Below are 23,484 nucleotides of genomic sequence, written 5' to 3'. Positions count from 1 at the left end.
TAAAATTCGGATGAGTTAAATCGCAATCTGATTTTGGCCTCTACTCATTGCCAAAAATATAGTAGAAAAAGCACCCACCCTTCGCAAATACTAAATGTGAGCTTTTTGCTTTTTTAACTTTTAAAACATTTTGTCTTTTCTTTTTGTACATGTACTACGTCCAGACTTAATGCTGAAAACATTTACTTATTTAGGAGATCTTAAGTCTTACGAGGGTCGTTTGAAAAGTCCGTGCAAAAATAAAAACTACTTAATTTTTTGGGGTAAACCTTTTTTATTTTTCAACATAGTCTCCTTTTAGGCTTATACACTTCGTCCAACGCTGCTCTAGTTTGTTGATCCCTTCCGAATAATAGGATTTGTCCAAGTCTGAAAAATAGCCATTCGTTTCTGCAATCACCTCCTCGTTTGAATAAAATCTTTTTCCCGCCAGCCATTTCTTCATATTGGGGAACAAATAGTAGTCCGAGGGAGCCAAGTCTGGAGAATAGGGGGGATGTGAAACGAGTTGGAACCCTATTTCCATTAATTTTGCGACCACAACTGCTGAGGTGTGAGCTGGTGCGTTGTCGTGATGGAAAAGGACTTTTTTGTGGGCCAATCGTGGGTGTTTTTCTTGCAGCTCGGTTTTCAAACGGTCCAATAACGATGAATAATATGCACCTGTAATAGTTTTACCCTTTTCCAGATAGCCGATGAGGATTATTCCTTGCGAATCCCAAAAGACAGTCGCCATAATCTTTCCGGCCGAAGGAACGGTCTTCGCCTTTTTTGGCGCAGATTCCCCCTTTGGTAACCCATTGTTTAGATTGTTCTTTGGTCTCAGGAGTGTAGTGATGTATCCATGTTTCATCCACAGTGACGAAACGACGCTTAAAGCCCTGCGGATTCTTCTGGAACAGCTGCAAACCGTCCTTGCAACACTTCACACGATTTCGTTTTTGGTCAAGCGTGAGCAATCGCGGCACCCATCTTGCGGATAGCTTTTTCATGTCCAAATGTTGATGCAAAATATTATGTACCCGTTCATTCGAGATGCCCACAGCACTAGCAATTTCACGCACCTTCACTCTTCTGTCATCCATCACCATATCATGGATTTTATCAATGATTTCTGGAGTAGTAACCTCAACAGGGCGTCCAGAACGTTCAGCGTCACTTGTGCGCCCATATGGCCACTCCGAAAATTTTGAAACCACTTATAAACTGTTCTAATCGAAGGTGCAGAGTCACCATAATGTTTATCAAGCTTCTCTTTAGTCTCCTGAGGCGTTTTGCCTTTCATAAAGTAGTGTTTAATCAACACACGAAATTCTTTTTCGTCCATTTTTTGAAAATCACTCGACTTCCTCGATTCAAACGAATGCCAAACACAAAGAAATAGACCGATCTGGCTGAAACTTGGTGTGTGTTCTTCCAAGAGATGCTACTAACTAAACATAACCTCGATACGCGCCAGTGGTGCTATCTCTCTGACTTTGCACGGACTTTTCAAACGACCCTCTATGTCTGTGGAAATCAATTTCGATAATGCGAAACAGTTTATGCTACTTTAGTTATTGATTCTTTCTTTTACTAAAATAGATAAAGTAATTGAAAGAGAGATCCTATTTGGAGACCGCTCTTTATTTCAAAATTTAATTTGTGAAGAAAATAACAATGCCACTAATGCCTTATTTGATTTTGGGACAGACTTAAAAAGTTTACTTATTTTTTAGTTTCAGAATTAACTCAGAAATGATGTTGATTCCAGAGTAACAGAAGTATATTCTTCAGTTTAATGCTGCCTAAAAATTTTAACTTATTTAATTATAGTTACTCTTTGTTTGAGACTATATTTTATTAAGTTGGCACAAAATTAAAGAGGTAACTTCTTTTCGCATAGCTGTAAGCTTTCTTATTATGCTAGCTTGAAAGTACGTATCTGCAAGTGTCAGATGAAGAACCAATAAGTTTGCTCGGGAATTTTCCTCACATTATTATTGCTAAACATTAAATAACGTTATGGTACTTCTTTTTTTTATTAAGTCCTTGTCAATCGCATAAATGTAATGATGCCTTCCCGTACAAATTTAATACATTAATGCAACATGTGTATAAAAAACTTTTGCATGTTTGATAGAAAGTCAGTTTTTATAAATAGAATTATATTTTATACGGTAGATTTAGAAAATAAAAAAAAGGTAGCCTGCACATGTAACAACTACTGTAGTTATTGATTTAATAATTTCAAGTTTCTGAGAGTTCCAGTCACGGAAAAAACCCGAACACAACGATTCATAAAAAATGAATTGGTCTAAAACGTTTAAGAGAAACTTTACAACCACTGTCTGGTCTGTGTGATGAGAAAACACTGTCTGGAGATCGGCAGTGCACTGAAAAAAATTTGGTCACCAATGACCTGAGTTAAATGACTCCCTAAATTAAAATAAATCAAACAGGAAAAGAGAAACTTACTGTCTTTATTGATATGTATTTGTTCAAGTTTTAATTTTATAATGAGTTTAAATTAATTACTTAATTTTAAAAGGTATAATTTTTAAACAAATCTGATGCGGAAACTTTTCTGTAGCTTTTATGAACATTGTTTACACCACCTCTTTTTATTGTTCATATTTCTCTCCTCCAATCCTCTTGTGGTTATTCCTTTCTGTATGTTCTCTGTCCATGACTTTTTCGGATGCCCTTCTCTTCACCGTTCTTCCGGCATGTAGTCCACTATTCACTTAGGCCATCTATTTGATCCCATACTCATAAGGTGACCAAACCATTGAATGCTCCACACCTCGATGTCTTGGACCAAATAAAATAGCCTATATAGCATGTGTACCATAATTGCAGAATTCTCACTTTTATTTGAATCATTTTTCTGAATAATTAAGATTTGCTACTTTCTAGGAGAATTTTAGGCTCTTACAAAGTGACTCTACAGTAGATGAAGTCCAGGAGTGCAGTTTAGTATTTGTTGCATCTGTAAATTTTAGTAAATAATATCTATATTGTTAATCATGTTTATGTATTAAAGAAAATGAAACATCTAAGAAATTTTTTTATTTTTTTCTTACTGTAACTTAGAAAAAAGTAAAGGATAGTCTTAATATGAATTTGCCTCTTTGTAATTTTCAATCGACGTGGAGGATGCTTTGGAATCGTTGTGGTGGCAAGATTTTCAACAAGAGGATCTTTTCAGAAAGGAAGAGATTCAAAGTGTTTTCTACATTTAGATTATGATTCTTCAGTTACATATGCGGCATTGAAGTCGTTGTGGAGGATAGTGTTAAAGACAAAAAATTGAGAATCCGTTATCTGTCAAGAATTTTTGATTGAAAGGACTGGATATTTTGTGAATTTGAAAGTTTGTTGAACCCCACAGTTCAAGTTTGTAAGTCCAGATCGATTTGAATACGCTGTTGTATATTAGTCGTTTGTTTTCCAGTGGTAGCGTTGATTGTAATTTGTTCTGTCGGTTAAGTTCAAGTTTTTTGGTCAAGTGTGCGGGGTTCCACTTTAGTCGTTTGTCGATGTACATCCTTATATATCTTTATTCAACAATCTATTTTTTCCATCAATAATAGATGAATCCAGCACTTGTAACTTTCATTTATTTCCACAAAACAAGAAGTATCTAGAAGGTAAGTACTATAATAACGTATTTACCATTCTATAAATAATTTAAACTTCATCATCTTACCATTAAGGTAAGCTTACTTAATGTGATGGAGGATTACTTTCATTAAATGAGATTTCTAATTGCACTATGTTAAATATTTTATTAAAAATGAAATAAATTTACGAAAGTTATTCATGAATTTATTTTTGTAAATATTATGAATTAGAATTACAAGTAAGAAATAAATTAATATTTTTCTTGAATGATTTTAAGTTGGTGCAGAGTTAATTTAAATAGAAATTCTACTTCAGTAGCGTATTATTAACCATGGCTTATTATAAGAGAAATTCAAATTATCAATACAATAGTAATGATCTTCAGGATAAGATAAGAAACACATTGGAATTTTGGTACAGCTTTAAATATTTTAGCCATTTTTTGAACTTTTGAAAGGTTTTTTAATTTTTATTATTAAACAGTTTTAATGTAAAGTTCTTCCATGGATTAATCTCAACTTTACACATGTGATTTAGTTTTGAGTGCGTCGTACAGATGGCACCTGTGTTCAATTTGTCTCAGATTATCGTTATGTTCTTTAGTGCTTAGTTTTCAAAACAATAATTTACACGAAATGTAAAGTTATGGTAAGAATAAAAATCTATTATTAGCGATGTTTGGATTAAAACAAAAAAATTATGCATATTTGAAAAGTATCTTTAGAAAGTAAGTGGTACGATGATTTCTTTTTAAAAATCTGTATTAATTGTGAGACGAATAGTGCTAATTGAAAAACTAGCATAGCCGTCCTAAGCAAGACTAAGATTTATTTCGGAATTGCACTTTGATGATTTACCAAGTTACAAAGTGTTGAAGGTATGGTAGTAAATCAAATACAATACACTTTTATAATTGTAATTTATTATTAACTTTCTTTCAACTATGTGATTAGCTTTATGTGATTTGTTGTTGCAAAAAGAAAATCTTATTTCTTTTACAAAATTCAACTTTTCTAATAATTATAAAATAGAAAGATAAATTTACAAACATTTTTCTGGCATATCCAAAAGTGATCATTTGAGCATTAAATTGGCTAATTCTGCAAAATAGAATTTCTTGTTTTAGAAGTCTACTTTTTTTCTATCAGAAAAATTTCTTTTTTTAAACAATTTAACAGGAAAAAATAAATTAAAATTATTAAAGGAAAATTTAAAAAAAAACAGTCTTAATAATACATGAATAATTTATGAAATTTTTTTTTAACCTGCAGTATGTACATGTGCTATGGAATTCTCCATTCTTATTTATGTTTAAATGTGTAATTGTTTCTTGGTTACTTTAATAATTCATTATGTGTTAGTTTATTTCTTTGGATTTTCATTGAAACAAACTATTTAGGTTAATATAGTACAGCTTATAAATAATTTATCTATTTGTAGTTCAGTTTTCTAAACTAAATATCTGTCAACATTTACCTAATAATATATTTCTAAAAACTATCCTACTTCGATATTGATGCTACAATCATGCTTGACCTGCAGACACCTTGAGTCTTTCACAATTCGATAAATGAACCTTTAATTAATTTTTCAATGTACCTTTCAGTTATGAACTTTAGGGATGGTTTAGGGTTTAGGTGAATGAAATGGCTTAAGGTCACTTACAACCAGCTGTCATTAACAGTAACTTGCAAGTTTATCCTTACTGCGTGAATGGTTAATTACAAGTTTCTTCTTCCACCTTTAATTTGACAGTTTGAAAGGGGTTCGAAAACTTTCTTATAAAGTTTCTGTAGGTCTCTAAACGAAAATATTTAATAATATTAGCAGAGCTGATTTTCTGCACAAGCGAATTGGTTTGCGACTGGTCCTCAAAATAAGAAATATTTTTATATCTTTTTCATAATATAGATTATAGAGACAAGAATTAAAAAAAAGAACATTGTAGATTGAAATACATTTTAATGCAAAAGAAAATTTTGTCATAATTGTATATAACGTTATTTCTGACATACTAATTTCAGAATTATCTGGGACAAGCGCCAAAATTTTTTAGAAAAATTTTTGGATTATTATTTTTAATTTTAAAATTTTAATGGCAATGTACTTGTATGTTTTTAATATTAAAGTTTGGTTTTAGACAAAGTAAACCTTTTAACATCCATTGTCGGTGTCGTTACCAAATGAAAAATCTAGAATAATATGTTTGATTCGGCCCACTTTCATTTTTCAGTTACTATAATTATTCCAATTAATTGCATTGGTGAACAAAAAGTTAAAATTAATATTACATTGCCACGAACTCCGTAGATATGTGAAAAATCTTGTCACACGACTATCTCTTATCGCAACTAACATAATTAGGTTTACTTGAAATTTAAAATTGAACTAAAAAATGTAGTGGAATTCACGGATAAATATATTCAGTTTAATGGAACTAATTTCGATTAAACCTAAAAAATCATAAACTAAGAAATCGTTCAGTAAGAAGTATTTTCGTTTAGCCGCTTTTTTTTCAAATTTGAAATTTTAACTAGGAAAACAACCCTCTTTTAGGAGTAACATTTATATCATTTTCTGTAAAAATGTAAAAAATTAAATATTAAACATGTTTTAGAAATAATTGAGTCCAAAAAAATCGCCTATGACAAAGCCGAATGGCAAAAAATAGTGGAGGAGGTCCAGGACTTCGTAGGGCCGTAGCGCCATTGGGTAGGTAGGTAGGGTCCAAAAAGTATAAACAATTCGTTTAAAAAAAATCGTAGAAGCTTTTCTGAAAAAAGTTCAAAATATTGGAAAATGGTATCAATAAAGTAGCCCTTTCCGTTGACCGATATATTTGAAATATAATGTAATTGTCAGAGTGCTAGTAGTTATGTGTAATAGCTATGAAATATTTGAATAAATATTCATCTCATGAATGAGCGCCAACGTTAAATCGTGGAGGGAGAGACTAAATATAGAAGGCTGTGGCAGAAGACACACTAGTGCTCTAGTATCAGCTGACTCGTTCACACAGCTTGTCTGCGGACCAAGCTGATGCCCAGCCATCAAAGTTGGCTAGTTATGTTTTGAATCGTAGTGTGAAGAATATCTTCCTATAATTACTGACAATTTTTTATTTCTCCTTGTTTATTGTTCTCCTAATGCTGAAGAGAAACAGTTCAAAATGTTGAAGATGAGGTGCCTGGCCCAGTTGCTCGTTTACTCATTTTTTTAATAGAAAAATACCGGTAGCAATACTGTGTTTTTATTTAAACAAAAACTAAATTTCAATTTTTTGCTTAGTGTTGCAAACGGTTTTTCGAATGTTTATCTGAGAAACTGGGTTGAGTGTTTTTGTTTATCTACTTTTGACAAGGAGGAGGCGACCGTATATAGAGATAAAAGATATCATATGGTCAATTGTACTTTGATTCCGTGTAGTTATTTGATGGCCCTCAAGTTATTATAAACTAGTGATACTTAAAGCTGGCAGTACCAGGGTAGGAAAAATGTCGACCTCTAAACTTCCAACTAAACCAATAGCTCGAAGAATCAGGAAAATAAGTAGGGTGAGTTATTTGCCTAGAATATTATTCCATTATTTTTTTTTATTACTTTGTTTAATTTTAGATATATTTTTAATTTTCTTTTACTCAATGCCTTAGTTGATGATTAATGTTTAATTCTTATAAAACTGTCAGCTATAAACTGTCAAACACTTCGATAAGGTTGAAACCGCTACACGGGATTACAAAGTGCATAATATTCTACAATTTACATTTTCTTGTTAATTCGATCAAATTATAAATAAACATATGCAGTTGCCCTGTTACCATTCCATGTTATAGTTAAATAATGCAGTTTTTTTTTAAATTGTCTTCCAAACAGGTTAACTATGAAAATGTCCTTTTTTTTACCATGAACTTATAAGTAATATTTGTCTCTTCCTTAGCATAGTGCAGGTAGACTATTCTTAAAAAATAATTAATACATCTTTTATAACAGAATCCTTATGATAATGGATTTTGTACATTGTTTATGTGCAGTAGAGAAGGTTTTGTTCTATAGAAAAGAAGGCGCCAAATTCAAACGTTTCACTTGTATCTTTTTTCCGTTAATTTCTTTAAATATTTAATTGCAATTTTTTTTCCTGTTGTAACTATTCTAAACTATTTTTTTACATGAAACATTAGAACATTATCTTCAGTTACCTGAAATAAACTGTAATTTGTACATTCCCCCCTTTTTTTTTTAAAACTGTTGCCAATTGGCTCACACTTTCTTCTTAAAAAAAAAAAATAATACACTTCTGTGTAAAAGGCTATTTCGTACATTCTATTTGTAACATACTAACTAATCCCTTATGATGAATAATTAAATTTGGAAAATTTCTTCATTAAGTTATCCTTCTTTAAAATTACATAATAATGTGGCACACCAGAATTCACTTAAGTGCTTTTGTTAGCAAAGCGGCTAAAAACTAGTACCGCAATGCAAAGATGTATTGCGGTACTATGTTCTGTTACTGATCTTATTTAATAAGATAATATGATAATATCATTGGGGTCGCTTACTTTCAAGTTAACACGGATACAGATACAAAATTTTTCAGTGCTTACTGAGTAGAAAGAAGACAAAATAAATAAGTAATAATTGTATTCCTAAAGATATAAAATTGATAAAATTACTGAAATAAAACCTGTTGTCGCTCAAAATTTTCTCTTACAATATACAAAGTTCTCTCAAATGTTTGTCTTGCTCTGTACATTTGACTTATATTTAATTCTTATCACTTCAGAAGGAATCCCGTACCCTTTTTATAAAATTATCCTGAATTAAATTTTACGGGCAAAATGTTTTGTGATGTGTATTTATCATATACCAATTCCCAAAATTCCCTCTCATCATCGTTCTCCCTCTCCTCTAGTATCCTCTCGCGGCCATTCCTTCCTGCATGCCCACTGTTCATGTTGTTATCGGACAGCCATGCTAAACAACTTTTGACATGAACACTCATATGACTTTTTTTAAACACATTTTATGTAAATTAAATATTCTTGAAACTTGAAGAATTTATTCTGAAAGATGGTTTCACTTTAATATTGTACAAGGTTCAATCTAATTTTATCGGCAGTTTTAAAAAACACTTTTTTGGAACTCAGAAGACCTTACAATACTTAATATTTTTGATGTACTCATGTAATCGATAATTTTACATCGTAATAATTTTCGGTTTAACGTTTCTTACCGGAATTTTTAGGTTAGAGATAAAAGTTGAAGCTCTATAGTATACAGGGTGATCCATTTAAAACGCACCAATCGCTAATAACTTTTTAGAAAAGCGAAATTTCGAAAAATCCATGAAGTAAACTATATGTTTTTTTGGGTCTAGTTTTTAAATTTTCCACCCCCGATGCTGTATCTCCATTTTTGGCGGAGTTACGGCTAAAAACCTATTTGGGGTTTCATAAGGACCACTGGTTTTGACAATGATTATAAAAACTACATAAAAAACTGTGAAAAATGACGTTAATTCCGTTTAGATATCCCTAATATTAGTTGAGATACTTGAGATCAAAGTTACAATTTTACCTTTTCGTGAACGGTTTTCAATATTAATTTTCCACCAGAAATACACGTTTTGGGAGGTCCTCTGACTGCAAAAAATGTTATTGGCGACGCAAAGAACAAAAATAATAATAATTGAAGATTTTAAAACATGTAGTGTAATGGTTGTGGGTGAATCAGGGATAAATTTATTTTATCATCAAATAAAAGCAATCATCACATCATTTTAATGTACCCCTTATGCATGACTTCTTGAGCTATGATTACGGTAAGAATATCATGCTAGGGATGGGCGGGTGTTAGTCTAGTGGTCTTGAGCGTGGCTTTGTACGTGGAAGATCCCCAGTTCGAATCCCACGTATGACTACATTTTATTTAAAAAAGTGTTATGATGTATTAAGTAATAAGAATTACTGCATACGCAGTATTCGAACTGGGGTTCTCCCACTTACAAAGCCACGCTCTTGACCACTAGATCAACACCTTGGCAAGATGTTAAAACAGGTTTTTAGCCTAATAAATGTTTTTCCTAAAATTTAATGTCTTCTGTGTATTTTTGTTAAAATTATTTCTTTTTAAATAAGAACAAGAACAATTTTTGAAAATGCTGTTTTTGCTCATTTTCAGCATCTTTTTTCTCAAAATCTATCAAATCTAGGTTGTTGCAAAAAAAATTACAGTTTTAAAGGAGGGTTTGCCCTTTATTTTAAAGAAAATTTGGGAATTTTATCTTTTATAGAAAAAGAGAAAAAAATTGTCAAAGTTGGGTGTTTTTCAACGTTACGCTTTTTCGTGCAGTTTTTAATGATCAACCCTTATACAACTGTCCTACCGGACAGTTTTAATACATAAATCTACGCTGATCCTTGGAAGGAAGAATGACAGTCCTTGATATAGTTGTTATAGTTCGCTTAAATTTAGAAAGCAGGAAATCTTTTTAATGAAAAGCAACAGGGTCATATCTCTTTTATTTTATAACCGAGAATGAACAATGGAATTCAAAAAATTGTGTTTCTGCTATTGAGTGTCCCCCTCTCCATACTAAGATAAAGATAAGACAAAATATTTTAAATTGATGAGAAAATGGTAGAAGACCAATTCGATATTCTATTTCAGATTGGTACGTTCTTAACATTATCGACTGAGCAGTTTCATTTTCGTATTTTTTTTCAACATTTGAAACTAACGTTTCATATTTAAACTTTTCAAACAGCTTAAAACATTATTTAATACTTTATTATTATTATTATTTTAAATGATTTAAGGCGTGTCAGCGTCTAAGGTTATTGGCGCCCGGAGCTTTTTTCAGTGCACTGCCGGCCTCCGGACAGTGATCTCTCGTTACAGACAATACTGTCCATCACCGGACAGTGAGCTGTAAGAAGCTCCTAGGAAGAGAAAAAATCCAAGGGTCAGCAGCTGGATTCGAACCCGGGACCTCCGCGTGGGAGTACCTAATTCTTTATTATTATTATTTATGAGATCATTGATGCCCGGAGCTTTATACAGTGCACAGTCAACTTCCGGACAGTGTACTCTCGTTAGACAACACTGTCCATCACCAGACAGTGAGTTGTACGAGGGTCGTTTGAAAAGTCCGTGCAAAAATAAAAACTACTTAATTTTTTGGGGTAAACCTTTTTTATTTTTCAACATAGTCTCCTTTTAGGCTTATACACTTCGTCCAACGCTGCTCTAGTTTGTTGATCCCTTCCGAATAATAGGATTTGTCCAAGTCTGAAAAATAGCCATTCGTTTCTGCAATCACCTCCTCGTTTGAATAAAATCTTTTTCCCGCCAGCCATTTCTTCATATTGGGAAACAAATAGTAGTCCGAGGGAGCCAAGTCTGGAGAATAGAGGGGATGTGAAACGAGTTGGAACCCTATTTCCATTAATTTTGCGACCACAACTGCTGAGGTGTGAGCTGGTGCGTTGTCGTGATGGAAAAGGACTTTTTTGTGGGCCAATCGTGGGCGTTTTTCTTGCACCTTCACTCTTCTGTCATCCATCACCATATCATGGATTTTATCAATGATTTCTGGAGTAGTAACCTCAACAGGGCGTCCAGAACGTTCAGCGTCACTTGAGAACTTGGTGTGTGTTCTTCCAAGAGATGCTACTAACTAAACATAACCTCGATACGCGCCAGTAATGCTATCTCTCTGACTTTGCACGGACTTTTCAAACGACCCTCGTAATGTGCTTTAAGGAAGAGAAAATCTAAGGAGCAGCAGTTGGATTTGAACCCTTCGCGTTGGACTCCAGTATTCGCTAGGCACTCAGCTAAATATCCCTTTCCCTTTATTGTACGTTTACTCGTATATTTGAGACGGAGTGAAGTCGAATTCTTTACTCTAAACTGATTGATTTATCTCTGATATCGTGGTTGTTACTCCGTAAACAGTGAGGAGTGCAATGCTAGACGGATAAAATCAACGATATTATCCAAACTAAAGACCTAACTAACCACATTTTCTCCTGATTTCCCTCGTATCTCTTTTTACTGTTACTGTGTAAGTTACTAACAAAATTTGTAATCCTGCTGAGGTGTGAGCTGGTGCGTTGTCGTGATGGAAAAGGACTTTTTTGTGGGCCAATCGTGGGCGTTTTTCTTGCACCTTCACTCTTCTGTCATCCATCACCATATCATGGATTTTATCAATGATTTCTGGAGTAGTAACCTCAACAGGGCGTCCAGAACGTTCAGCGTCACTTGAGAACTTGGTGTGTGTTCTTCCAAGAGATGCTACTAACTAAACATAACCTCGATACGCGCCAGTAATGCTATCTCTCTGACTTTGCACGGACTTTTCAAACGACCCTCGTAATGTGCTTTAAGGAAGAGAAAATCTAAGGAGCAGCAGTTGGATTTGAACCCTTCGCGTTGGACTCCAGTATTCGCTAGGCACTCAGCTAAATATCCCTTTCCCTTTATTGTACGTTTACTCGTATATTTGAGACGGAGTGAAGTCGAATTCTTTACTCTAAACTGATTGATTTATCTCTGATATCGTGGTTGTTACTCCGTAAACAGTGAGGAGTGCAATGCTAGACGGATAAAATCAACGATATTATCCAAACTAAAGACCTAACTAACCACATTTTCTCCTGATTTCCCTCGTATCTCTTTTTACTGTTACTGTGTAAGTTACTAACAAAATTTGTAATTCCTAATTACTACCTGTCTGACAAAATTTATCTTTGCTATATTTTTTTTTTGGGAACCCAATTTTTTTTTTTTCTTTAATATCAATATTAACTAACGTTTTCAGGATGTAGATCGCTGAAAACTCATAATAGCAAACCTGTAGTAAAATAACACTTCTCGCTTGAATAAGAAATGCCAAACTGTATATTATATTCAGTCATAATTTTTCGCTGTGTCAATAATCTCAGCCATAATCAGCTTAATTTTAGTTCACTGTACTTTGATGATAATTTTACTATTTGGCTGGCATTGGACGGTTTATCTCCTGAGATTCTCTCTCTCTTTTAAAGTTGGGTGTTTTGGCCCCAGATCAGAGAGAATGTTTTCAGTCTATTTTTGTACATTCAATACCAACATAACTACAAATATCCGCTTTTTACAAATTTTATTTTCTTCCTTATTTTATTCGGACGTATGTTTTATTTTTATTATTTTTTTTAACCAGAATTCTATTACTTTATCCTTTAAATTCTAACTTGTGTTTTATCTGTTTAAATTAACCAAGGGTATTTATTTTTTTTAATTTACTCGCGTAAATATTGATTGACCTTTAATCCTGCTTATTTAAAAATGCTACATACGAGTATAAAAAATACAAAATGTACAAAAAATAAAACAAAATTCACAAGATTTATGATTACAGCGGCAGTGACAAAATTAAACCTAACCAACGTTCCCTTTTTAAATAAGTTTATAACAATTTGGCAAGACCATAACATCTCCTTACTACCCAATTAAACCTAGATTTAGATTTTACTTAGATTTTTTCTAAAATTAATTAAAACATACGAGGGTCGTTTGAAAAGTCCGTGCAAAGTCAGAGAGATAGCACCACTGGCGCGTATCGAGGTTATGTTTAGTTAGTAGCATCTCTTGGAAGAACACACACCAAGTTTCAGCCAGATCGGTCTATTTCTTTGTGTTTGGCATTCGTTTGAATCGAGGAAGTCGAGTGATTTTCAAAAAATGGACGAAAAAGAATTTCGTGTGTTGATTAAACACTACTTTATGAAAGGCAAAACGCCTCAGGAGACTAAAGAGAAGCTTGATAAACATTGTGGTGACTCTGCACCTTCGATTAGTACAGTTTATAAGTGGTTTTAAAAAATTTCGGAGTGGCCATATGGGCGCACAAGTGACGCTGAACGTTCTGGACGCCCTGTTGAGGTTACTACTCCAGAAATCATTGATAAAATCCATGATATGGTGATGGATGACAGAAGAGTGAAGGTGCGTGAGATTGCTAGTGCTGTGGGCATCTCGAATGAACGGGTACATAATATTTTGCATCAACATTTGGACATGACAAAGCTATCCGCAAGATGGGTACCGCGATTAGCTCACGCTTGACCAAAAACGAAATCGTGTGAAGTGTTGCAAGGACGGTTTGCAGCTGTTCCAGAAGAATCAGCAGGACTTTAAGCGTCGTTTCGTCACTGTGGATGAAACATGGATACATCACTACACTCCTGTGACCAAAGAACAATCTAAACAATGGGTTACCAAAGGGGGAATCTGCGCCAAAAAAGGCGAAGACCGTTCCTTCGGCCGGAAAGATTATGGCGACTGTCTTTTGGGATTCGCAAGGAATAATCCTCATCGGCTATCTGGAAAAGGGTAAAACTATTACAGGTGCATATTATTCATCGTTATTGGACCGTTTGAAAACCGAGCTGCAAGAAAAACGCCCACAATTGGCCCACAAAAAAGTCCTTTTCCATCACGACAACGCACCAGCTCACACCTCAGCAGTTGTGGTCGCAAAATTAATGGAAATAGGGTTCCAACTCGTTTCACATCCCCCCTATTCACCAGACTTGGCTCCCTCGGACTACTATTTGTTCCCCAATATGAAGAAATGGCTGGCGGGAAAAAGATTTTATTCAAACGAGGAGGTGATTGCAGAAACGAATGGCTATTTTTCAGACTTGGACAAATCCTATTATTCGGAAGGGATCAACAAACTAGAGCAGCGTTGGACGAAGTGTATAAGCCTAAAAGGAGACTATGTTGAAAAATAAAAAAGGTTTACCCCAAAAAATTAAGTAGTTGTTATTTTTGCACGGACTTTTCAAACGACCCTCGTATTTCCTAAACTATTTACATGCATGCACTTGTTCCAATTGGAATAGAATTTCCCCTTAAAACTATAATTATAATGACAAATAATAACGATAATGATAATTATGATAATGATAAACGTCTGTTTTGCTCATATATATATATGTATGTATTTCCTTTAAGTATAGACGCTGACATCCAAGTAACCTTCGTAATTTTTATTGCTTACGTCATCTACTCTGCTTTCATTGTCAATAGAAAGAGAAATCGCCTAATTCCACCTGTACGTGCTACTTTGTTTTGTTTCGTTAATTGATTTTTTGTTTTATTTCATTGCTTATTTACTGCTTTAATAATAATAATAATCTTAAAAACTGGTGACAGTATTTTAAGAAAACATATTCTCAGTCATATCTAATTTAAATGGATAAAATAATATGTTTTAAACTTTTACGCTTTTCTTTTTTTTCTAAATTTATTTGTTTGTCTTATCTCTCCGACCGTTCCTTCCAAGTCAAACAAGGTTCTACTTCTTCTCTTATCCTTCCAATACTCGCTGGAGATCCTCAAGGAAGCATTCTGGCCCCCTTACTTTATATTCTCTATACTGCCGACTTACCAACTCATCCGACTACAATTACTTTGACACTGCAATTCTTTCTCCTCATCTAGATCCTGTAATAGCAAGCCGTTCACTGCAATCACACCTAAATCTTTTCAAGCCTTGGCTGCAAAAGTGGAGAATCAAAATGAACGAATTTAAATCTAAATACATAGTATTCACTCTAAATTAGAAAACTCTCCTTCCACAATACTTCTATACCAATTACTAACCAAGTACCGATATCTCGGACTACATCTTGACAAACGACTAACGTGGAAACCCCACTCGTTACGAAACGAATTGACCTCAATCTGAGGTACAAAATGTTGAAAAGGCTACTCGACTAACGATCAAAACTGACCCTGACGAACAAACGAACACTATATACCGCTCTAATATGCCCCAAAATGGACATACGGAATACAGCTCTACGGAAGTGCCGAAAAAAATCGAACATCAACCGACTTCAGACCTAACAGTTTAAAATCCTGAGAACAATAGTTAACGCTCCCTTCTACGTCTCCAATCACATTATACACTCTGATCTAAATATTCCTCTCGTTTCTGGAATAGCCCCAATCTCGATACACAAATCTACACAGTCATTACAACCCTCTGATCCACAACATCTCCTACTACAACAGTTCCTTCAAATCCACAGCGCAGACTAAAGTGGCGGTGGCCACGCGACCATCTCAACACAACGCCGACCTCCTAGGATGGTTGCTGTGTAAGGGTACGTTCACAACGGAGCTGTGAGCATAGATGATAGCGGAGATGATAGCAGTGATGCATCAGCGCTTATAGAATAACCTAGTACATTCTTATGTGAGCGTGCACAACGAAGCTTCGACTAGTGACTCATACGCGCTGCTATAAACGAGCATAGATGATAGAATTGAATTTTTCATTTTTCTGCTAGCTGAACTCCAGTATCGGAGCTTCAAAATGGACGTCGAAAAATTATTTAGTGCTGTCTTTACTCATTATTTTTGGTTATTATTTTATTATTTACTTTTAAACAATATTTTGTTTTTTAAATCGTGCTTACATTTATTTTCATGTGTATTTATTTGTTGTTTTTTTCTCAATAAAATCATTACTAACCTAAGAGTAATCACTAGTTTTTCTTCTATGGTTATAGGATTTCCGTTGAAAATTTTTCCGTTTTCTTAATTTTGACCTTATTTTTTCTAAAATTTAGTCGAATGTGGGTGGACCCATCCTCACATATTCAAAAAAACGATCCGAATAATTTCTAAGTTCCTTATATAAATGGTGAAATTCACCCAAAGTACTTCGTTTTTTATTTATGGGATGTACATGATATTTTCTAAAGCGTTTTTTCTTTAAAATATACCTTTTTGTTGCTGCTGAACTTAAAAACTCTTCTTCACTTCTCGGACATGTTGCATGTATCACAGCTCCGTTGTGCACACTAATCAGCGATTATATTTTACTCTATCAGTTATCATCTCTGCTATCATCTATACTCACAGCTCCGTTGTAAACGTACCCTAAGCTTGCCAATCTGGCGAACTAACGGCTTCACCATCACTGGATGGTCGTCGTTCACTCCACTCAACGCCTCTTGGCGCACTTGCATGTGCGCGCACGTGTATGTAAGTGCATATATATATGCGTGCACGTGTATTTGCGCCATTTCCTTACCCTCATCTCTTTTGCTTGTTGTAATCTATTACAGTTGCAAAATAAGTAAACAAATTAAAAAAAATAAAAATTATTTTTTAAGTTACACCAGCGCTAGATGCACTATTAGTAACAATGACAATAACTGACACCACTATAAACTCACTAAACGCTATTCAGTTAATTATTATTTCTATTCAGGGTAGCGATTAACTCAATGTTTAACGTACTAGAATCCCCCATACAGAGATCCCGGGTTTGAATCCAGTTGCTGGTTCTTAGATTTTTCTCTTCCTAGGAGCTACCTTAGGAGTTCTCACTGTCCTGTGATGGACTTTAACGAGAGAACACTGTTCAAAGACAGAAAGTGCACACACACAAAAAAAAAAATGCTTTGAGCGCCAATGAAGTCGCTGATATTGGCACGCCTTAAACCTTTAAGAGAGATAGTTAAACAATAGTTATTTATTTAACAAGTGTGGAAAGTAGTACTTTTCCTCACACGAGGCAGGGTTTGCACGCACGAGCGAGCGAAGCGAGGCGAGTGCAAGTGCAAATTGCCGAGTGTGAGGAAAATACTTTACACTCGAGTTAAATATTATATTTTTTCTGCCACCATTAGGGTTATTAACTAAAAAAAAAACTAAACAGGAATCACTAGAATCCATTTTAAATTTCTATAAGGTAACACTATAACCTTTTTAACTGTTATAATTAAAAATATCTAATTATTTATTAAAATATTATTTTTATTTCTATATTCCTTTCAATTTTTATTTTATTTTTTAATATTCGTTTTTTAATTATTTAGTTACGTTAAATAAGCTTATTAAAGTTTTACAGAAAATATTTAATAACAAAACTTCTTATATTAAGGAAGCACAATAAAGTTTTTCCACTCACAAGTGAGGAAAGTGACACTAATGGGACTTTTTCCCCACTAGTGTGGGAAGTTGGGCATTACACAGCTGATTTTAATTGAGTAATGAGAACATTCCTACATGGTTGCAGAAAAAAATATTTTATTTGAAGTTAAGTCTTGACAGCTGGACAATTTGAATAATTGCAGGTTTGTTCTATTCTAAATTCTATTCTACATCTCTTGTAATATTTGGTTACAGTATTTCTATTAACTTATGTTTCAGTTAATTAAGTATTAAACTTTACCAAACAAAGTTCTGACCTTTTTCTTTATTCTAAAGTTTAAAATTGTATTTTGTTCTACATTTAGTGTTTTTCTAAATTGTTTATCCATTTTCCAGATAATTAAAACATAACATTTTCCTTTCTTTTAAGTTTATGATATTTTAGCCTTTTCAAGTTTAATTAATATTTCTATCGTATTTATTAAAAGCTTTCATTTTGGTAACTTACATTCTTACGTCATTATTTTTTTCCGTTTCATTATTTTGTAACCAGTGTTTTTTTTCTTGGTAACCAGTTACTGGTGATTTCATTTTTCTTCGTTACCGCCTAAAGTAATTTTTTTTTTTTTCAATCTATATTCATAATCATTTTGTATTTACTAATTAAAACTAAATAAAATTCAAAATAAATAATGTATATATTTATAAATATACTCGTATAGTATGTATGTACATTTGGCGCAATGATTTTGCATGAAAAAATAAATCTAAAGCGCATGCTCGGTGTACACATGTTCTAGTTTATAATATTTTATTACATCTAGATTCTTAGAAAAATAGTGTACTTTAATATGACTCATTCCTTTTTTAATAAAACCAGATTTATTTTTATTTCATAATGAACAGCAGTTTATTTGGAATTGCTCACTGTGGAAGTCGTCATTTGTTTATGCTAATTTACAGTCAATTAATTAAGCTTACAAAATTTTAAGAATTTTATCTGTAATTCTTAGTTTTTTTAGTTTAAATAATTTTTTTTTCCTAACTCGGATTAGTTTTTTCTTTTTAATAAATGAATTTATTTTGGTAATTTTACATGTGAAGCATGTACTATGCCTCCAAATTCTATGCTCGCAAGCCAGATTGGTCAGTTGGTTATCAACTGCTCTCTGTATCTGAGGAGGCATCTTTGGAGGCATAGTACATGCTGCACAAATTGAGTAAAGTGCATTATTTGATAAATTAAGGAATGAACCTTTACATGAAAGATATTGATCACTTAAATATGTGGCAGAAGGTTTCCAATTTTTTTGGTAATTAAACGCAACTCTCCCAAAATTACCAAATAATTATTAAACCTTCTTGATGTAACAGATGTAAAATTAATTTTTAGCCATTTTCTGTATGCTTGAGAACATCTAAAGATCTTAACATTTGATTTTTCTTCGACTTTTTTCCCGATATTAAGAAAAATACTAGCTTTACTGCTTTGGCAATATTTTTAATAGAAAGGGGATGAAAAAATACATAAAAATGACCTATCGCGTGCTCTTCTTTCTCTTTGATAACAAGTTAAAAAAATTGAAATATGATTAATAAATACCAGATTTTGAAATGGCCTAGCACCTTTAATTTTGAAGATATCGAATTGCGGTTTCCGGTTTCTTTCATAACTTTTTATACTCTTTAAAACTGTATACATGAAAATGGAGGTCAACTGCGAACCCTCACTTTTGGTCGCGCGTCAGCCGCGTATGCGGACAGGAATCTAAAATCAAGTCACATATTCTGAAACTAGAGATAACGGCCAACAAATTTTTCCTCTACCATTTTTTTGCTCAGATTAACCGTTTAAGCATGAAATGCATTTGAGCCGTCTTAAAATGAACACCCTGTATATTGTTGATTATTTCTCTTGTCTTGAAAACTTTCGACAATATTCGTCTTCATAAATTTGTCTTACTTTCAGTAGAAAATATATTCTCAAAACTGTCTACAGTTTATAGAGAGACGGTGATCAGTTGGATTGGAAAATGATTTTCTTTTTATTTTCAATTTCGGGAAATATTTTGGAAAAAATTGTTATACATAATTTTGGCTCGTCACATGGTAAAATGGAATACTAATACTTGCATAAATAGTATATAAAATAACTCTCTATGCAAAACAGAAGATAATCTATGATATTTTTTTTTAAATTATTTAAATTTATAAATTCGAGTCAATTTTAAAAATAGCACAACCTGAAATCTAGTTTGTGTTATAAGGATAGGGGAGTAAAAAATTGAAATTCTCGTTGGAGCTTTAAACTCCATCTATTCTGCATATAAGTTGCAAAATCTAAATGTAAATTGAATATTGCAGAAATCGTACTTTTGCTTTTTAATCGATTGATTAAATATAAATGATCATTAAAATGAAATACATTATATAATAACCAACCCTGATCTAATTTCAAATGATAACTTGTTTATTGCTATGCAAAAACTTGTCCGTATTTGGTTTAATCTTGTTAATTTAATGTTTACTAAAAACGTCTACGTCACAGGATTACGTGTTTGTATAGGAGTTAAAATTTGTGTAATGTATTGTCAAAATAAGTTACCCCATAAGGTTTCTAAATTTTCTAAAACTTAGTTCCCAAATTATAATAAATATCCACATATCGAATTTAATTTTAAGTGTTTGATAATTTTTTTTTTTATAAAAACCAGAATTTCTCGATATTTTATCGAAATTTGGAACAGCTATCTGATAAGTTTTGTAAAGGGTATTTAAGTTAAGGAAAAAATTTGAAGGAAAAATAGAAGGAATAATCTTCAAGGTGATTAGGGTCGATAAGTTTTTTTTAAATTACTTTTTTTGTTTATCTGTTGCTTCATTTTGGGGTCATCGTGACCTATTTTGGACGTTTTGATATCATAGACTAGAACAAGGACGGGTTAGAGCCTCAGTGTTTCGAAGAAATTTTAGAGTCTGAACCCGTAAGAAGAAATAGTGACAAGAAATTGTTTGTTTATTTATTTTTTAAAAAAAACAAAATAAGCCCTTCCGGTTTCAATAAACTTGTTACAGCAATTTAATGACGTTTCAAAATGGCAGTTCCAGATCACTCGGCATAGAATCGTCTCCAAAGCCGGCATATTATCAGCATCAAACGTTGCTATAACAGCGACTTACTAAGTGCAAAGCCCAACTGTATCCGTTTGACTTTTACCCAGTCTGTAATTAATTAGCTAATCTTTAAAAATCAAATTTTGGGGCATTTTCTGGGGGTTACCACATCAACATTGATGTAAACCATATCCATGCTTAGGGAAGGTGACATAGCTTTAGCAATAAACCTGTGTCAATAAGATATTTTGGAGTTTTGTATTTGAAAAGGTGATAACGAAAATCTGCGAGTCCATCAGTTCAACTGAAAGGTGTAACGATTCCTCCAGCTGACGTAGTACGATACTTAGGATTGTACAGACTCACGTGGAACCCTCATACTCGACTGAAACGACAAGACGTGAACAGACGCTACTTACTAGACTACTTGACCGCAGATCCAAACTTGACTTGTATCACAAACTGACTATTTACAAGAAATTATTAAGACCGTGGGGCTCAACCAAATCCACTAAATCCAAACTCCTGCAGACACTACAGTCTAAAATCCTAGGGAAAATCCGGAATGCTTCATACTGCATTTCTAACCTTACCATACTCACTGACCTTCACATCCCTTTTGTCTCTGATCTAATAAAGTCTCGCTACCGCAACTTTCACAGCCTCCTAGCTCTCCATCCTAATCCTCTTGTACTTTCAGCTCTCCTCACCTCACCTTCCAGGCAATCCTCCTCGTCCCTTGAAGCGGAAGTGGCCTAGGGATCTACTGACGTGAGTGTAATATCTACTGTGAAAGAGTTTCACTAGTGGGTGATTGCTCTTAACATGACTTTCATGTGAACTTAACCAGTATCATCAAATTTACTTGATGCAACATTTATTGTAGTTATAAATATGGCTAATAAAGTGAAAGAGGTGATAAATGAACCTTCCAGTAAGCTTGCCCGCTTAAACTGTCTTTAAAACTATAGCAGGCGCCACGGTAACCGTGCGGTTAGAGGCGAGGCCCGCAAAGCTAAGATGCATTGTTGGTTTATTGGGTTCAATTCCGCCGATCTGGACATTGCATTATATTTAATGTTTTTTTAATACGAGAACTTTGTAGTAAAGTATGATTACACCTAACTTGGTAGTTAAATATAAAGCCCACCTGAAAATTTAGGCATTACTTAACTGCATAAACGTATTAGTGTACTTCTTTTTAGTTTTCTGATGCCTAATTTGACAGCGTACGCTATAATCAAGTGATATTTGTTATTTTAATTTTAATTCTCAGTTTGCTAGTCGCCTTCGTCCACGACAACTAATTTGGTAATTGGATGTAAAGCCTGCCTGAAAAAATGGGCATTAATAGCTTGAACTTCGTTCTAACTTTAGTATCCTTTAGTTGCACTTTGAATTGTGCGAGTGGTTGTCGCCCCAGCCAGATCTTCCGTCTATACAGTGCCTATTTCTCATTCTAGCCCTAAAAGTCGAGAAGCAATGCTAAAGAAGCTGTGGGAATGAGGTACCCGGGTTTTCCTAGCTCTAAGAGTGAATTTATCTTCTCTCCTTCCTAGCTGTTATCTTTCGCTCTACCAAAGCAACTTCCGTCCGCAACCACCAGGAACTTTCGTACACTGACTTAGTACGATACTTAGGACTGTACATTGACAAGAGACTCACCTGGAACCCACATACTCGACTGAAACAACAAGACGTGAACAGACGCTACAAGCTACTTAGTAGACTACTTGACCGCTGATCCAAACTCGACGTGAATCACAAACTGACTATTTACAAGACCCTGTTAAGACCCATATGGACATACGGAGCAGAAGTGTAGGGCTCATCCAAACCCTCTAACTCCAAACGCCTACAGACATTACAATATAAAATCCTAAGGAAAATCCTGAATGCTCCATACTACATTTCTAACCTTACCATACACACTGACCTACACATCCCTTTTGTCACTGACCTAATAAAGTCTCGCTACTGCAACTTTCACAGCCTCCTTGCTCTCCATCCTAATACTATCGTCCAACAACTCTCCTCTCCTCACCTTCCAGACAATCTTCCTCGTCGCTTGAAGCGGAGGTGGCCTAGGGACCTACTGTTGTGAGTGCAATCAATTCTGAGAAAGAGTTCCATCAATAGGTGGTGACTCTTACATGTCTTTCAAGTGAAAATTTAACCAGTTTCATCAAATTTACTTGATGCAACATTTGTTGTAGGTGTAACTATGTCAAATAAAGTGAAAAAAAAAGTTCTCAGAGATTAGCTAACCATATTCTCGGAGAAGGAGTGTATTTTCGGATTAAATATAATTTCGGAAATTCTATCCGTTCGCATCGCCTCCACTGGCCAGCATTAGCAGAAAGTAAAAATAAATAAAAATAGAACATGTTGGAACGATAGTTATTCTCCATTGCCCGCTACTGATAGCCAATATTTTGTCCATTATTGTTAGTATAACCTATGCAATATTTTCTGAAACCTCTTTTACAATATATTCTTAGGAAGTAGGGCGCTCAGTGTTTACCAATATTTTGTCGTCGTTTAGCGCTTTGAATCACAGTTAAGGTTAGGTCTTGCAGCTGATAGGGTAAGTACGTATCTCTGCTACCTATAAATGGCTGCAATAAACTTTTTTTATTTTTAATGGACTTCCGCTTGAATATTATTCATAAACGAGTTCAATTTCAGAGAAAATAGAAGATTAAATTTGTTGAAACAAAATTTACGATTTGTATATTTGGTTTTCTCCATTTCTGTAAAGTTTAAATAAATTATTACAGCTCTACTGTTTCTGATTGATCAAATAAAATATTCCAGCCA

The 23,484-nt window shown here is 33.7% G+C and overlaps 1 protein-coding gene across 3 annotated transcripts in view; it reads left to right on the top strand.

The window, feature by feature from the left end:
• The window catches only part of LOC141452507 (monocarboxylate transporter 9), a 149,504-nt gene that overhangs the window by 3,250 nt on the left and 122,770 nt on the right, over window positions 1-23,484 (top strand). Inside the window, exon 1 of one of the 3 annotated variants that reach the window (XM_074124738.1) lies at window positions 6,586-7,160. The exons of 1 other annotated variant lie outside the window; for it this stretch is intronic. In XM_074124738.1, the coding sequence (XP_073980839.1) occupies window positions 7,101-7,160 (60 nt within the window). In that variant the 5' untranslated portion in view covers window positions 6,586-7,100. Of the gene's footprint in view, window positions 1-6,585; window positions 7,161-23,484 lie in introns of those variants that run through there. One more of the 3 variants, XM_074124735.1, reaches the window with a different exon arrangement.

The sequence above is a fragment of the Rhodnius prolixus genome, unplaced genomic scaffold (genome assembly GCF_049639745.1).
Source record: "Rhodnius prolixus isolate KJV_2025 unplaced genomic scaffold, Rpr scaffold_3, whole genome shotgun sequence".
In the NCBI taxonomy this organism is placed as follows: Eukaryota; Metazoa; Arthropoda; class Insecta; order Hemiptera; family Reduviidae; genus Rhodnius; species Rhodnius prolixus.
This window is presented reverse-complemented; position numbering and strand designations above follow the sequence as displayed.